Source organism: Lepidochelys kempii, chromosome 15, assembly GCF_965140265.1.
Source record: "Lepidochelys kempii isolate rLepKem1 chromosome 15, rLepKem1.hap2, whole genome shotgun sequence".
In the NCBI taxonomy this organism is placed as follows: Eukaryota; Metazoa; Chordata; order Testudines; family Cheloniidae; genus Lepidochelys; species Lepidochelys kempii.
Window position 1 is genome coordinate 14160376 of NC_133270.1, and position 18656 is coordinate 14179031.

The 18656-nt window shown below is 47.0% G+C and overlaps 1 protein-coding gene across 1 annotated transcript in view; it reads left to right on the forward strand.

Moving 5' to 3' along the window:
- Positions 1-4446, forward strand: part of LOC140898990 (immunoglobulin lambda-1 light chain-like) — a 207287-nt gene extending 202841 nt beyond the window's left edge. The window contains exons 3-4 of the mRNA XM_073313692.1: positions 642-679; positions 3778-4446. Coding sequence (XP_073169793.1) covers positions 642-679; positions 3778-4100 — 361 coding nt within the window. The 3' untranslated portion in view covers positions 4101-4446. The remainder of the gene's footprint in view (positions 1-641; positions 680-3777) is intronic.
- Positions 4447-18656: the final 14210 nt, after the last annotated feature.

Consider the following 18656-nt stretch of genomic DNA (forward strand, 5'->3'; position numbering starts at 1 on the left):
CAGCACCCAGACCCGTTCTCCACGGGCTCCAGGCACAGCAGCACAGACACGCATGCAGATCCACAGCCGGTGCGGGGGTTGGGGGAGCGCTGTAGTGGTGGGACCCAGCACAGTACCAGAGCACAGAGCTCCTTTGGTTCCCTCTAGGTACCATCACGCCCCCATCACTGTAGTGCCTGAGCATCTCTGGGACACGACAGAACTTATCCTTACACCACCCTCGGAGGCACGGAAGTGCTGCCCCCATTTTACAGACGGGGAATGGAGGCACAGAGAGGGTGTCACTTGCTCAAAGATACAAAGTCAGTGGCAGAGCCAGGACATGAACGCCGCTTTCCTGACTCCCAATCCACTGCCTTAACGACAAGCCCATCTTCTGCTCTCTTATGTGGGCTGTCTGCGGGGACCAGGGTTTGGCCTTATTCTGAGTTCTCCCAAGGAATACTCCATTGCTTCACTTCCCAGTGGATCTTCACTCCTCCGATTGTACAATGAGTTTCTCCGGAAAGGATAAACCTGCACTCCCATGGGGTGCCAGTGGAGATTGCCCCATACCTCTTTTCCCCCCCTCACGGGCAGTGGAGGTGACCTCTCCCTGCCATCGACTGGGACAGGTTTTTGTACAGCCGTGTGTCACTGTGGTGGATCTTCGGTGGAGGAACCCAGTTGACCGTCCTTGGTAAGTCACTGAATTACTCTCAAACTTTCCTCCTCCTGGCTGTATTGTACATTTTCCATGGTTTTTTCCTGCTTTCTTCGTCTTCATGCTGGGCTCGGGACTCCTCTCACTTTATATATGGACCTTTACACTGTCTTGGGAAGAAAGTTTAGTCTCTCTGGATAGTCATAGCAGGTGTACATGGCCCATGTTGGATTTTCTTTTCTTTTCCCACTCAAGAGAAGTTTGAATTTGACCATGAAACCTATTGAGATTCTGCCACTGGGTCCCCACTTACGATGACCTAGTTTTAGCCCCTTCAGGAAAAGATTTTCCCTCTTTTTCTTTTCGGGTATTAACTATTTCTCATTAGCACCGGGTGCTAGTTAGTGTATGAAAGAAACCCCGGGCCAGCTTCTCCGGTGCCGTGCAATGCCCTAGCTCCATTGTCCGCAATAGACCTCCACCAGCACTCACCCCAGGATCCTGCAGACAGGTGTCCAATCCCGTGACATCTCATCTGCTATAAAAATCCTTGCTCCCTGGTGATTTAAAATTGGATTTGTTGGGGGCCGTTGGAAGGGAATGCTTAGGAATGAGAGCTGGGCAGAAAATATGGTTTTCTTCTGTGAATAATTTCAGAAAAAGCAAAACAAAAAAATCATTTTCATCTCAATGGGCCCAAAATCCCAAACAAGCATTTTCAGCTGAAAACCGAGAATGCTTCAATTATTGAGAGGTTTTGGCTTAAGATTTCCACTTTTTCCATTTTCGGATTTTCAACAAAAAAAATGATTTTTTTTTGAGAAAAGCAGATACTTGCCACAAAAATATTCATTCAGTGGAAAACCAATTTTCCACTGAAAATGGTTTTGATGGTCATTTTCAACCAACCCTATTGTAGCATTGCTCAGTTGGAGCTAGACAAGGGACTGATCAAATTCTAAAAATAGATGGCCAGCTCCCCACATGGTGTAAATCCACGTAGCTTCCTTGCGAGCAATGGACTACACTGATTTACGCTTACCCTGAGTGAGTCTAATTGCACTGACTGACTTACTCCTGACACTGAAGATCTGCTCCATTGTACCTTGGAGAAAATTGGATTTCAGTTTGGCTATGCAACCCAAACCCACCCAAAACCTTTCAGATATGCAAGATATTAGTTAAATGGGGTGGGGTGGGAGCAGCCTGCAGGGGGAAGGGATTTAAAGAGGTTGCACTAACTGTGCACTAGCAAGGTTGCTGGCCAGTCTGAAAGGCTGGACGGCTTCATAGAGGCTGGATTGTGTGTCTGCCAAGCTCAGAGCTCAGTGATCAGGATGCTGGCTGGACCAGCCGGCTTCACTTACAGAACAGCCTAGGGGACATAGTGGACCTGGCTTAGCCAGTGCTCAGTAAGTCAGGGCTGACAGTATTAGCTCAAATACCATTCTTGGCTGCTTTGACCTACATAAAGCGTGAAATAATTAGGGCCCAGACTGCGGGAGCCCTACTCATGCCGAGTAGCACATTGCTTTTCATACAGTCCCACTAATGTAATGGGACCGACCGCCTATGGAGTAAGGTGCAACCTGGCGCGAGGACGGGCATCCCAATTTGGCCCCAGCACCAAGGCTGCTGCTGCAGAAATGTTACTAAGGGTTTAAAAATTCCCCAAACTTTTGCGTCCCTTCTTAAGCAGGTAGTGCCTTCAATGTCCCCCCGTCTCTATGCAGTTACACAGCATAGTACCAGGTTAGGGCCCAGGGGAATCTACTCTGCCCCCACCATGAAATCAACCCTCAGTGTGGTAGTTTGCAAGGTCCCTTTTCCTCTGGTCTTGAGCCCCAATCTAGCAAAACACTCAGATGCACACTGGATCGGGCCCTGAAGCAGGGATTGGTCCCATAAATGAGTCTGTACTTTACAGCTGCTGAACACAAGCTTGCTTGATAACTAGGCTGTTCAGCAACAGGAACAGGCAACCAGGCTGTGGTAGGAGATTGTTTGTCACCCAGGTGTTAAGCAGAAGATCTGACCCTTAGCAGAGAGACCTACAGACCCAGACAGACAATGATGATTCAACAATGGGTTTATCGACCCACTTGGCAGAATAGAGAATTTATCCCTGCTATGGAATTCCATAGGATGGTTCACAAACAAACTCCCCCCCCCACCTCAAAACTACAGAATTTTATACTACTTTCTATAAAACACTATTTAATGCATGTAGCTCTCCCATCCTATGCTTTGGATCCTACTGTTTTGTTTTTTTTCTAATTATCTGTTATAGCATTTTTTTCATTTGGAAATATGTGGGTTACCCCACATTCCTCTGTGACTCTAGTGAAGCAGCCCCCAAGGCCTGAACAGGCAAATTAAACTCTAAGCTTAGACCCTAAGAAATAGCCCCATTCTCAGATAGTCTGTTCTTGAGAAATGAGAGAGAGTGTTTTCACCATGGAAATATCTTCCTACTTAATTCAATGAGTAGCACCTTCCTCTGCACTAAATGGCACCATTTGAGAAGGAAGGTGCTACTCAATGTGAGGAAAGGTATCAAAATCTTGCACTTAATAGGGAGGAATTCTCTGCAAACTGCCGAGGTTGCTAGCTGTTCAGAAGTCGTATTTCCCTTTCTCTGAGCAACAATGAATGAAAAGGTGAGCTTGGAAACAATCCTGATAATACTTCGCACTTCTACAGCACCTTCCACCAAGTGTCTCAGCGCTTTAGAAATATGTAAAAAACCATAAACCTTGAGAAAAAGCCTGCGTGCGCTGAGGTCAGTGATGTGACCCCCTTCCATAGCCTGAGAGGTAAGTGACTTCATCAGGTTCACTAAGGAAGCCTGGGGCAGAACTAGGAATGGACCCCAAGTGTCCAGATTCCCAGTCCTGTGCCTTAACCACAAGAACACCTTACATCCCAGATCATTACCCTGCCCATGGTGCTTGTGAGAAGTTGGATTTGTTACACTGCAGAGATCTGTTTTAGAGTAACAGCCGTGTTAGTCTGCATTCGCAAAAAGAAAAGGAGTACTTGTGGCACCTTTGCAGAGATCTGGAATTTCTTACATTCTGCACTGGGAGTCTCTGGATTTGGGTTTTCTAACACTGAATCTCCTTGTCTTGTAGGTCAGCAAAAGGCATCTCCCACCGTGCACCTCTTCCCTCCATCCTCGGAAGAGATCAAAACAAAGAGCAAAGCCACACTGGTCTGTCTGCTGGGCAGCTTTTACCCAGGCTCAGTCCAAGTCACTTGGAAAGCTGATGGCCAGCAGATCTCCACTGGAGTGGAGACGACCAAGCCATCCAAACAGAGTGACGACAAGTTCATGGCCAGCAGTTACCTGTCTCTGGATGCATCAAAGTGGAAGACTCATGAGACCTACACCTGCCAGGTGACACACGATGGGAAGAACTTCGAGAAGTCCCTGAAGAGCTCAGAGTGTTCTTAACCCTCTGACCCCCGGAGGGCTCGGCCGGTTCCCGTGTCAGTCTGTAGGGGGTTCCCCAAGGGAGCCAGGATCTCTCTGTAGCATTCCCATAATGCCGATTTCCAGCAAATCTGCTTCCTCTTTTAGGTGGGGGATTTTACCAATCCATATGACACCTGTCTTTATTCCCATGTCCCCACCGCTCTCACCCCCTGCATTCCCTGGAATTCTCCTTCCTGCTTTAGTCTCTGATACAGCCTTGTTAGGATATTAATAAAATCGCAAAAATTTGACTATTGCTGTATCTGTGAAGAGTTTAACTTCTTCTGTCCCTTTTACATCTTGTGTATTAATTGCAACATTCACCTTCTCTTCCAATAAAATAAATTTACCTTTTATCAGCTAATATTGTGTTCTTTTTACTCTGGGTCAATGCTCAGCTGGGTCACTAGCCCTGCAGAGAGCAGGCTGCTCTGTGAGTTAGTACGGAGTCACCCTCTGCCCTCGCAGGGGGCAGATTCCGGTACCACCTTCTCCCTGAGCATTAGTAATTCTTCAAGTAGCCTCATTCGAATCAGTGGGGTTATTGGCTGAACAGCTCAACACTAAGGGGAATAAGTGACCAAATCTGGCCCATAGAGAGAGGGGCACTGCTGATGGCGGTTCCCTGGGATAGGCTGTAAACAGAGCTCCTGGCTACTTCTAGTCAGTATAGACACAAACCCCTCTTTGAAGAGTGGCCTTTAATATCCTGCCAACACCGACTTAGGTGACAGCTCTCTGCCCAGATATCCAGATGATGATTTCTGGAGCACCAAGCGTGTGCAGAGCACAGAGGGGATAATGGCTCTCAGAAGTTTTCAGGAGCTTACAATGCTAGGATGAGAGTGAAAGGATCAGACAGAGCATGTGTGTGTGTGTGAGTGAGAGAGAGAGCGCGTGTGCCAACGAGTACACTACTGGAACCCAGAGCGTGCGCTGATTTTAACGCTACTTCATTGACAAAAAGGCTCTGGAAAGCGATTCACTTCCTTTGCTCAATGTTTAGTAATTGGTCCTGCTCCCTTGCACAGGTGAACCGTAATAGACTGATGAAAGGACAGAAAAACTGCATGAAGTATTTAGGGTATTTTCAAAAGTGACTCACTCCATTAAAAGTCTAAGTTCAACTGAAAGTCAATAGGACTTAGGAGCGTAAGGGCCAGATTAAAAAGGCAATGAAATGAATGGGGGTTTGGCAACTAGGTGCTTCTCAAAATCCCACAAGGTGCCTACCTGTATATTTAGATGCTTAAACACCATTAACACTCCAGGCGTGAGTACTTACGTCACTTCTGACAATGGGACTTGGGGACTTTTGCTGGTGGCTCAGGCCTGCCCTCCACTACCCAGGGAATTCTCACAGGGTCTGAGCCTCAACCACTGAAGTCACTGGAGCTTCCCCACCAACTTCTGTAGGTGCCGGATCAAGTGTCAAACACAGCACGTGAGCCTTGGCTTCAACTAGGGCCCATTAATGAGGAAATTAGGCTGGTACCATTCACACCCCTGGCTGCGCTGAGCGGGGACACACCAGGCGCTAAGGGGGGGTTGTATTTACAGTCAGAGGGAGGGTCCAGGGCCCTGGTTTAATTCATAAGAAACCAGCTGAGCATGGACACAGCTCACAGCCTAGACGTTTACTGGCCCTGCCTTTGGCGAGAGGGGCACCACACGCCCACACTCTGCTGGGCAGCAGGCACCAGTGCGGCTCCCCTAAGGTGAGGGGGAGGGAATAGCCCAGCAATGGTGGGAGTCTCATGGCAGCTCTGTCCAGGGAAACAGCGCTGGGATTTACTGCTGAGAACAGCTGGGAAATACAGAGCAAATGGCTGTCGTTGCTGGCAATGCGTTAATTTCTAAAGGCAACTCAGGGGCTCTCTTCAGGAAAGTGCTGATCTCTGTTGTATACTGGATATTGATCCCAACATTGCCTTGTATTGGTGCTAACAGGGCTTGGAGCATTTTCCAGCATATGCCAGATGCAGAATCTTGGCTTCTAGAGAGGCCGCCAGGAACGCCTGCATCCGAACCAAGGCTGGGGTCCCAGCAGATGATGGTGGTGATTGCTTTCATGGCACACAGATCTTGTGCACTATTTACTTGTTCCTCCAACATGTCCAGTGTGGAGACTTCACCAGCCCCTGGCATGGTTCAGCCAAAAGTGAACACACGACGTTTTGACACAGTGTCTTGCAGATCTTCTGTGCCCAGTGACTCAGAGCGACCCCTCGCCCACGGACTATCTGCAGATCCTGATCAGGTAAGGCAGGATCATGTGTCATGGGATGGGGTAGCGTCTCACTGACGGGTGCAGGGAAGGCTGCATTGTCCAGATGAGAGACGAGGACTACACGTGGTGTTGGTTTCCTATCCACACACAAGCAGTCCCAACATGGCAGATCTGTTTCTTTGCTGACACTTCTTGGTGTGAAGCTAGGATAGTTTTGACACTGACTAGGTCTGTAGAGAGGCCAGTGCTCCCAGGGGTGTGGGCTACAAACAAGTGCTTTGGAAACATGGGTATCGCCCACATGAGATTCCCTATTGGATACATTAAATACTGACAATAAATGGGCCTAATTCTTCGGTAGTAAAATTCCATACAAACCACTATAATTGCACCAGGGTTGAACCTGGCTCAGCATGTTCACTATCAGCATCCCAAATAAATCTGCCAGCCTGTCCCTCCTATGGACCTACGAGGGCCAGCTGAAGATCCACAGACCGTGGGTGTGTTTGGGGAGCACAGGGGCAGTGGAACCCAGTGGAGTGGCAGCTGCTTAGCACACAGCCCCTTTACTTCTATCTAGGTTGGTTTATGACCTGTAGCACTGTTGTGCCTGAGCATCTCACAGCCCTAAAGGAATTTATCCTTACAGCATCCCTGGTGAAATAGGGAAGTACTATCCCCATTTTACAGATGGGGAATTGAGGCACACAGATGATCTGACTTGCCCAAGGGCACAACATCAGTCTGTGGCAGAGCCAGGACTTGCATCCCGGTCTCCTGACTCCTGCTCCAGTGCCTTAAGGACAAGACCATCCTCTGCTCTCTTACATGGGCTGTGTGCTGGGACCAGGATTTGGCCCCACGTCAGCTCTCCCAAGGAATACTCCATTACTTCTCCTCCCAATGGATCTTCATTCAATCAATTGTACTTTGAGCTTCTCCAGAAATGATGAACCTTCACTCTCATGGAGAGCCAGCAGAAGTTTTCCAATGACTATTTTCCCCACACGTGCAGTGGTGGCGACCCCTCCCTGCCATTGTTCATGACTGGTTTTTGTACAGCCGTGTGTCACTGTGGGATGTCTTCGGTGGAGGAACCCAGCTGACCGTCCTTGGTAAGTCACTGAATTACTCACCGCCTTTCCTTCTCAATGCCAATACTGTCATGTTTCCATGATTTTTTCCTCCTTTTCTACCTTAGTGTCAGGCTCGGGTCTCCTCTCTCTTTATGCACACACCTTCCCACAGGGTTGAGAACAATGTTTAACTCGTGGATAGTCAGAATAGGGTGTACATGTCGCATGCTGGATTTTCTTATATTGTACCTGTGAACAGGGTTTTGAATTTGCCCATGAAACATGTCCAGATTCTGCTGTCAGGTCCCAATTTTGAAATAACTGGTATTAGCCTCTTCAGGGAAATATTTCCCAACCCCCAATTGTTTTTTATTTGCTTTGGTTTTACTGGATTAGACATTTCTTATTAGCACTCGGTTTTGACTCATATGTGAAAGAAACCAGGGGCCAGATTCTCAACCAAGATCAAACAAAATAGTCCCATGGTCTTCAATAAACCTACACCAAAAATCATCCAAATCTCTTTAAGATGGGTGTACAATACCTTGAAACGTAATGTGATAGAGAAAATAATGTGTTTGTTGCAATCTAAAACCCGATTTGTCTGGTTAGCTTGAAGAAAATTCAAATTAGTGAGAGTTGGTCACAAAATATTATTAAAGTTTCCTTATAGGAAATTTTCAACAAAAATTTAAAAAAAATATTTTCATCTAAATTTTCAGCAGAAAATTTTGACTTTTGGGCAAAACCCCCAAACCCAAACACCAAAATGTTGTCACCGAACAATTACTGAAAAGCCGGGGAGGTGGGAGAAATCAGAGTTCAGGTGAAAATATTTGGTTTTGAGTTTTTGCTTTTCCAACAGTAAAAAAAGATGTTTTTTCGAGATCTGGAGAAACATTCTGCAAAAACTTCCATTTAGATAAAACCCCAATGTTTTAACTGACAAGAGATTTGGTGGGTAATTTTTAACACCCCTATTTGCAGTCTCCTTTCAGAGCAAGTTCAGCGATTGATATTTTTACAGTATAAGAACAGATCCTCATGTGGTGTAAATCAGTGTAGCCCCCTTGGCACCAATGGAATGACACTGATTTACACTTACACGGAGTGAGTGCAATTGCACTGACTGACTTCTGACCCAGGGGATCGGTTCCATTGTTCCTTGGATGACTGTGGCTATCATGGATTTCAGTTTGGAAATACCACTCAGACCTGATTTTCTGACTGTGCTGAAGGACACCCAACACCTTTGAAATATGGAGGGCTGAAGATAAATGGGGGTGGGGTGGTTTGGAGCAGCCTATGCGGGGTGCAGGAAGGACTTGAAAGAGGCTGCACTAATTGCCTCTCCGAAGTCTGGAGCACATTAACAAGGTTGCTGGCCAGCTTCTTTGAAGCTTCATTCTAGGGCTGCCAAGCTCAGAACTCAATGGAGAGGATGCTGGCTGTGCCAGCAACTTCTGTTAGAGTAAAACCTTGAGGAGCAGATAGTTCTCGGCTAGCCAGGGCTCAGTAAATCAGGGCTGCCTGTGCTAACTCAGACAACATTGTTTGTCACTTTGACCTGTGTAAAGCGTGAAATAACTACAGCCCGCAGGCTGCACTGAGCCTACTCATGCTGAGTAGCACCTTGCTCTTCAAACAGGCCCACTGACGTCAGTGGGACCGACCCCTTGTGGAGTAAAGTGCTACCTGGAATGAGGAAGAGTTGCTCAGTTTGGTCCCAGGTGTCTGGATGTTACAAGTCTGAGGAATTTTTAAACCCCTGGTGCACCCATTCCTAAATCAGTATGTCCTTTATTGTGTCCGTATCTTGCAATGTCCCTTTTCCTCTTGTCTTGGACCCTGATCCAGCAAAGCACTGAGACACATACTGACTCGAGTCCTTTGGTCCCATAAATGTTTCTGAAAACATTTTAGCAACAAGAAGAAAAGGAGTACTAGTGGCACCTTAGAGACTAACCAATTTATTTGAGCATAAGCTTTCGTGAGCTACAGCTCACTTCATCGGATGCAACTGATGAAGTGAGCTGTAGCTCACGGAAGCTTATGCTCAAATAAATTGGTTAGTCTCTAAGGTGCCACTAGTACTCCTTTTCTTTTTGCGAATACAGACTAACACGGCTGTTACTCTGAAACTTAGCAACAAGAGTATCCAGTATATAACACGGTGCGATAAAAGGCTATTTCCCAGCCAAGACTCATGCAGACAGATCTGACCCTTAGCTTAGAGACCTACAGAATGTGATGAACAATGGTAACTGCTCAATGAGATCTTTGATTTATGTTGCAGAATTTTATATCCTGAAACTTTATCTGTGCCATAGAATGACATAGAGTGGTTCAAAAGAGCTCTCTCTATGAAAGTGCTGTACTATATTACAGTAGTTTCTATGGAATGCTATCAATGTGTCTAGATCCCCTGTCCCATTCTTTGGCTCTTGTTGGTTGCTTTGTTATTACATTTTATAGGATTATTCCATACGGGAAAATGTGGGTTACCCCAGATTCCCTTCTGGGCACTGAAGCGGCTTCTGGTGCCCTAACCACACACATTAAACTCTAAGAAATAACCCCAAACAAATATCCAGAACATAGTCCAAAACCCTTAGAAAGCGGATTTTAGATTTCTAAAATGCAGCACAATGTAGAACGAATTGCAGCTTTTCTTTGTGAACCACTCATGCTAGACATCCAATGCATATAGATCGCAACATACTTCTTTGCTCACTTTCATAACAATAATTTGTATCTTTAGTGCCAACGCTGTACACCTTGCAGGCCCCAAGTTATTATTTGAAGTCAGTGGGAGTTATGGGTGCAGCAGGAATACAAGATAAAGCCTTCACGGATCAAAGTGACAAAAAGGATGAGTAAAGTAATATTATCCCCTTTTACAGCCATAGGGACAGTAAATAACTAGGCCAGGTTCACTAAGGAACCCTATGGCAGAGCAATGATTAGACCCCAAATCTCCTGATTCCCAGTCCTGTGCCTTAACCAGAAGAACATCTTACATCTCAGATAATTACCGTGCCCATGGCACTTGTGAGAGTTTGGATTTGTTACACGGCAGAGATCTGGAACGTTGAACATTCTGCACTGCAGTCTCTGGATTTGGGTTTTCTAACACTGAATCTCTTTGTCTTGTAGGTCAGCCAAAGGCATCTCCTACCGTGCACCTCTTCCCTCCATCCTCGGAAGAGATCAAAACAAAGAGCAAAGCCACACTGGTCTGTCTGCTGGGCAGCTTTTACCCAGGCTCAGTCCAAGTCACTTGGAAAGCTGACGGCCAGCAGATCTCCACTGGAGTGGAGACGACCAAGCCATCCAAACAGAGTGACGACAAGTTCATGGCCAGCAGTTACCTGTCTCTGGATGCATCAAAGTGGAAGACTCATGAGACCTACACCTGCCAGGTGACACACGATGGGAAGAACTTTGAGAAGTCCCTGAAGAGCTCAGAGTGTTCTTAGCCCTCTGACCCCTGGAGGGCTCGGCCGGTTCCCGTGTCAGTCTGTAGGGGGTTCCCCAAGGGAACCAGGATCTGTCTGTAGCATTCCCATAATGCTGATTTCCAGCAAAACTCCTTCCTGTTTAAGATGGGAGATTTTACCAATCCATATGACACCTGTCTTTATTCCCACGTCCCCACTGCTCTCACCCCCTGCATTCCCTAGAACTGTCCTTCCTGCTTTAGTCTCTGATGCAGCCTTGTTAGGATATTAATAAAATCAGAAAAATTTGACTATTGCTGTGACTCTGAAGGGTTTAACTTCTTCTGTCCCCTTTTCTTCTGATGTATTAATTGCAATATTCACATAATCTTCCAATAAAATAAACTTACCTTTTATCAGCCAATATGGTTTTCTTTTTAGTAGGGATCTCGTTGGCTTTGGGGTTTCAGACAAGCTAAGGGAAAAGTAACACTGAGTGACGTGTAATATCATGGAGATCAGGGGAGGGGGAGAGATGTCACAGAGGGATCATTACCCAAGCTGTGACTGTTCTCCCCTAACACGGGTCACTCTGGCTCTCAGCCAGCCTTCTGGGAGGGGTGACAATTGCTGCTGCACAAATCTCTCTCCAGAGCACACATTGTGTTAGGGAATCACTGGGAGATCGTGGGCTGCATGAGAGTGTAATGCAAACCCCCATGGCTCTGCAGCCAGCCCTGCTTGTGCTGGGATCCTGGCAGCTCCCAACAGACCAGCAGGGCTAGGCTGGCTCAATGCTCAGCTGGGTCACTAGCCCTGCAGAGACCAGTCTGCTCTGTGAGTTAGTATTGAGTCACCCTCTGCCCTCGCAGGGGGCAGATTCAACAAGCCTCATTGGAGTCAATGGGCTATTGACAGAACAGGTCAGCACTTAGGGGAATAAGTGTCCAAATCTGGCCCATAGAGTGAGGGGGACCACACTGCTGCAGGCTGTTCCCTGGGATAGGCTGTAAACAGAGCTTCTGGCTACTTCTGATCTGTAGAGACACAGCCCCCCCCTTTGGAAGAGTGGCCTTTAATATTCTGCCAGCACCAACCTGTATGACAGCTCCCTACGTACCCAACCTGCCCTCCCAGCAGGGGCAGCTGTACATGGAAATCTGCCTGAATTAAGCAAGTGCTGCTGGCCCCTGGGTGACACCTGCTGCATTTCAGCCAGACATACTTATGTCCAGTATGACCAGCTGCATAAATGTGTAAAGTGCTTTGGGAGCCTTCAGATTCAAGATGCTTTTCAAGTGAAAGCAGAACATTGCTGACGCTCTGGATTCTCTGGTATCACTCAGGCCCATGTTACTTCTGGGGCGCTGCACAGTTTGAGCCCTGATGGGCCAGAGCAGACCATTTGCATCCCTTAAAAAAACCATTAGTTGTGCTAGGGAATCGGTTTCATGTGAGACAGGATACTCTGTCTGAGGGGTGCTCTGGAGTCTGTCTCACCCTTCCCAGACAGCAGCATGCACCATGTGTACAGCTGGGAACTCACATTACAGAGCGGGTTTATGATGGACCCCGGAGCCGTGTTGGGCCAGCCAGCCACAAGGGACCCTGATTCTCCTACAGTCCTGGGGCCAGGGAGGGAAAGGGATACATTTATGCCACGTATTTGTCAGATCCCATCAAGCTGCCCCCACTCACCATATGAGTGACACTGATGGATAGATGGATGGCCAGTCATGCACTGCCATCTCCTACAGAAGGGAATAAGGGGAAAGGGGAGCAGAGGGAGGCTGAACTACGGAGAAGTTTTAAACAATGAGGGTTTTTTAACCTTCACAAAGTATTTTTAACATCCCCAGACCGACTGAGCCGCCCCCCGCCCCCATCCCAACACACTCACAGGACTGTACATGGCAGGATAAGAATCCCATATAGTGATTTGTGGGGCACCAAGAGTGTGCAGAGCACAGAGGGGACAAAGCAAGGATGAGAGTGAAGGGATGGGACAGAGCGTGTCTGAGAGAGAGAGAGCGCGCATGTACCATAAATAGTTCGTTGCTAGACCCCATTGAAGTAGTGTTAAAAATCAGCACACACCATTGGCAAAAAAGCTCTGGAAAGAGATTAACTTCCTTTGCTCAAAGTTTATTAACTGGGCCTGTTCCCTTGCACATGGGAACTGCAATAGACTGATGAATGGACTGAAAAACTACATGAAGTATTTAGGGTATTTTCAAAAGTGACTAACTCCATTAAAAGTCTAAAGTTCAACTGAAAGTCAATTCAAATTAGCTTCCTAAGGGCCAGATTTAAAAGGCAATGAAATGAATGAGGGTTTGGCAGCTAGCTGCTTTTGAAAATCCCACTACGCGCCTGCCTGTAACTATAGGTGCTTAAATACCTTTAACTCTCTGTCCCCAAGTGCTTACGTCGCTTCTGACAATGGGACTTGGGCACATTTGCCAGCGGCTCAGGCCTGCCCTCCACTACCCAGGGAATTCTCCCAGGGTCTGAGCCTCAACCACTGAAGTCACAGGAGCTTCCCCACCAACTCCAGTAGGTGCCGGATCAAGTGTCAAACACAGCACGTGAGCCTTGGCTTCAACTAGGGCCCATTAATGAGGAAATTAGGCTGGTACCATTCACTCCCCTGGCCGTGCTGAGCTGACACACACCAGGCACTAAGGGGGAGTTCGTATTTACAGTCAGAGGGAGGGTCCAGGGCCCTGGTTTAATTCATAAGAAACCAGCTGAGCATGGACACAGCTCACAGCCTGGACGTTTACTGGCCCTGCCTTTGGCGAGAGGGGCACCACACGCCCACACTCTGCTGGGCAGCAGGCACCAGTGCGGCTCCCCTAAGGTGAGGGGGAGGGATTAGCCCAGCAATGGTGCGAGTCTCATGGCAGCTCCGTCCAGGGAAACAGCGCTGGGATTTACTGCTGAGAACAGCTGGGAAATACAGAGCACATGGCTGTCGTTGGGGACACTGTGTTAATTTCTAAAGGCAACTGGGGGACTCCCTTCAGGAAAGTGCTCATCTCTGCTGCACACTGGACACTGATCCCAACATTGCCTTGTATTGGTGCTAACAGGGCATGGAGAATTTTCCAGCATATGCAAGATGCAGAACCTTGGCTACCAGCTAGACCGCCAGGAACACCTGCATCCGATCGATGGCTGGGGTCCCAGCAGAGGATGGTGGTGATTGCTTTCATGGCCCACGGAGCTTGTGCACTATTTACTTGTTCCTCGGACATGTCCGGTGTGGAGACTTCACCAGCCAAATGAGAGACGGAACAGGAGGGTGCAGTTTCTTCAGAGCAACCCCTGGCCCACGGACTATCTGGAGATCCTGATCAGGTAAGGCAGGATCATGTGTCATGGGATGGGGTAGCGTCTCACTGACGGGTGCAGGGAAGGCTGCACTGTCCACATGAGAGACGAGGACAACATGTGATGTTGGTCTCCTATCCACACTCATGCAGCCCCGGCATGGCAGATCTGTTTCTTTGCTGACGCTTGTTGGTGTGACGCTAGGATAGTTTTGACACTGACTAGGTCTGTAGAGAGGCCAGTGCTCCCAGGGTGTGAGCTACAGACACGTGCTTTAGAAACATGGGTAACGCCGACATAAAATACACTATTGGATATATTAAATACTGACAGCAAATGGGCCTAATTCTTCTCTAGTAGAATTCCCACAAGTCACTATAATTGTAGCAGGGTTGAATGTGGCTCAGCATGATCACTCTCAGGATCCCAAATAAATCTGCCAGCCTCTCCCTCCTGGGGACCTATGAGGGGCAGCTGGCAATGGAAGGACCAACAGCTTAGCAGCCCCAATTCAAACACTCTCTGCGTCCCCTCCACCACCCACAGTGGTGCTAGATGGAGCTCCATCCACAGCAGCACACACAGGCATGCTGGACATATCTGTAGATCCACAGACTGTGGGTGTGTTGGTGGAGCACAGGGACAGTGGAACCCAGTGCAGCAGCAGCTGCCTTGCACACAGTTCATTTGCTTCTATCTAGGCAGGTTTATGACCTGTATCACTGTCATACCTGAGGAGCTCACAGCCCTAAAGGAATTTATCCTTATACCACCCCTGTGAAATAGGGAAGTACTATCCCCATTTTACAGATGGGGAACTAAGGCAAGAGATGACGTGACTTGCCCTAGGGCACAAAGTCAGTCTGTGGCAGAACCAGGACTTGAACCCATCTTCTGACTCCCACTCCAGTGCCTTAAGTACAAGACCCTCCTCTGCTCTCTTATGTGGGCTGCATGCTGGGACCAGAATTTGGCCCCATGTCAGCTCTCCCAAGGAATACTCCATTGCTTCACCTCCCAATGGATCTTCATTCAATCAGTTGTACTATGAGCTTCTCCAGAAACGATGAACCTTCGCCCTCAAGGAAATCCCAGTTGTCGTCCTGTGTCTATTTTCTCCACACGTGCAGCGGTGGCAACCTCTCCCTGCCATTGAACATGACTGGTTTTTGTACAGCCTTGTGTCACTGTGGATTGTCTTCGGTGGAGGAACCCAGCTGACCGTCCTTGGTAAGTCACTGAATTACTCACCGCCTTTCCTTCTCAATGCCAATACTGTCATATTTCCATGATTTTTTTCCTCCTTTTCTCTCTTAGAGCCAGCATTGGGTCTCCTCTCTCTTTATGCACAGACTTTTCCACAGGATTGAGAACAATGTTCAATCTGTGGATAGTCAGAACAAGGTTTAGATGTCCCATGCTGGATTTTTCTTATCTTTTCCCAATGAACAGATTTCTGAATTTGCCCATGAAACCTACCCAGATTTTGCTGCTGGGTCCCAATTTTTAAATAACTGGTGTTAGCATCTTAAAAGAAAACATTTTAAAAGAAAATGTTTTTTGTTTTAATGGACTAGACATTCCTTATTCACACTGGGTGTTCCCAAAATGAGAAAGAAACCAAGGGCCAAATTCTCAGCCAGGGTAAAACGACATAGTGCCTTTACTTTCAATAGATCTCCACCAAAATGCACCGAAGCCTCCTTAAAATAGATGTACAATCCCTTGAAATGTAATGTGAGAAAGGACACATTATTTTCATGTCATTTGAAATCTGACCTTCTGGAGTAGTTTGAAGACTTTTCATTTTGGCAAGAGTTAGTCACAAAATGGGGTTTCAATTTCTGGAAAATTTCAACAAAAATGAAAACTGTTATTTTTGTCTAAATTCTCAGCAGAAAATTGATTTTTGCAGGAAAAAAATTTAAAAAACAAACACTCTCTTTTCAGTAATTATTGGGTGAAAAAGAAAACCCCCAGATATTTACAGAAACCTTTTGGTTCTGAGTTTTTGCGTTTCCAACAAGAAATATTTTGACCTCAAACACATTCTGTAAAAATTTCCATTGAGATGAAAACCCAGTTTTTCACTGACAAGAGATTTGATGGGTCATTTTTGACAGCCCTAGTTGTAGAATTGCTAATTTCGAGCGAGATATGAGATCAATGTAATTTTACAGATATAAGAACGAATCCTGATGGAGTTTAAATGAACACAGTCCCCTTGACAACAATGGAACTACACTGATTTACACTTACACTGAGTGAGTGTAATTGCACTGACTGACTTAATCCTGACCTGGAGGGTCGGTTCCATTGTTCCTTGGATGGCTGTAGCTTCAGTCTGGAAATACCCTCAGACCTGTTTTTCTGCAGGTGCTGAGGGACACCCAACACCTTTGAAATATGGAGGGCTACAGATAAATGGGGTGGGCTTGGAGCAGCCGGAGGGGGGAGAGGGCTTGAAAGAGGCTGCACTAACTACCTCTCTCAAGCCTTTAGCACATTAACGAGGTTGCTGGCCAGTCTGGACGGCTTCCTAGAAGCTGCATTCTCGGGCTGCCAAGCTCAGAGCTCAACAATCAGGATGCTGGCTGGGCCAGCAGGCTTCAGGTACAGCAAAACCTTGAGGAGCAGATAGATCTCAGCTAGCCAGGGCTCTGTAAATCAGGGCTGCCTGTGCTAATTCAGACAACATTGTTTGTCTCTTTGACCTGTGTAAAGCGTGAAATAACTACAGCCCGCAGGCTGCACTGAGCCTACTCTTGCTGAGTAGCACCTTGCTCTTCAAACAGGCCCACTGACGTCAGTGGGACCGACCCCTTGTGGAGTAGGGTGCTACCTGGAATGAGGAAGAGTTGCTCAGTTTGCCCCAGTTAGAAGGCAGGTGCCTTTTACTAGGGGGTTGAAAATTCCGCAAACTTGTGTGTCCCTTCCTAAGCCAGGAGGTCCCTTATTGTCTCCATAGCTCCCTGCAGTAACATAGCACAACATCGTGCAAGGGGGCAGGGGACTCTACTCTGTACCCACCCTGACATCAACCAATACTGTGATATTTTGCATTGTCCCTTTTGCTCGTCTTGAACCCTGATCCAGCAAGGCACTTAGACACATACTGGCTCGAGTCCTTTGGCTGCAATTGGTCCCGTACAGGAGTCTGTACATTACAAGCTTCTGAAAACATTTCAGCAACAAGCCAGCTTGGTAACAAGGCTGCTGTTCAGCAGCCGCCATATCACAGGAGGAGTTAGGAGGTTATTTCCCATTGAGGTCTTATTCAAAAGTGCGGTCCCTTAGTAGAAAGGCCTGCAGAGTGTGACAGACAATGATAACTGCTTAATAGGTTTATTGACCCATCTTGCAGAATTTAAGGTATAGACTTTATTCCTACCATAGGATGGTTAAAAAAAAAATCTTTCTTTTAGAACTCCATAGAATTTTATGGTACTTTATATGAAACACTCTTAAACTTGTCTAGCTCTCTGCCCCATTCTTTGGATCATGTTGCTTGCTTTGTAATTACATTTTATAGGATTATTTCATAAGGGAAAATGTAGGTTACCCCGGATTGCTCTCTGAGCACTGAAGTGGCTTCCAATGCCCTAACCACACACATTAAACTCCAAGTAAAGCTTAGACCTTAACAAATATCCTTAAACTAGTAAGTACAACGTCATCCAAAAGCTTTAGAAAGCTGCTTTTAGATTTCTAAAATGCAGCACAATGCAGAATCAGCTGCAGCATTCCTTTGTGAAAGGCTCTTGCGAGAAGTCCAGTGCATACAGATTGCAATGCAATTCTCTACTCCCTTTAACACCAATTGATTTTTCTTCCCTTTAGCACCAACACTGTACCCCTTCAGGCCCCAAGTTGTTATCTGAAGTCAGTAGGAGATACCTGTGTAGGAGGAATATGGGATCAAGCCTTCAGTGATTCAAGGGACAAAAAGAATGAGTAAAGTGATATCCCCTTTTACAGGCATAGGGACAGTTACTAACTAGGCCAGGTTCACTAAGGAAGCATGTGAGAGACCAAGGATTGGGTCCCTGATTCCTAGTCCTGTGCCTTAACTAGAAGAGCATCTTACATCTCAGATAATTACTCTGCCCACGGCACTTCTGAAAAGTTGGATTTCTTACACGGCAGAGATCTGGAACGTTGAACATTCTGCACTGGCAGTCTCTGGATTTGGGTTTTCTAACACTGAATCTCTTTGTCTTGTAGGTCAGCCAAAGGCATCTCCTACCGTGCACCTCTTCCCTCCATCCTCGGAAGAGATCAAAACAAAGAGCAAAGCCACACTGGTCTGTCTGCTGGGCAGCTTTTACCCAGGCTCAGTCCAAGTCACTTGGAAAGCTGACGGCCAGCAGATCTCCACTGGAGTGGAGACGACCAAGCCATCCAAACAGAGTGACGACAAGTTCATGGCCAGCAGTTACCTGTCTCTGGATGC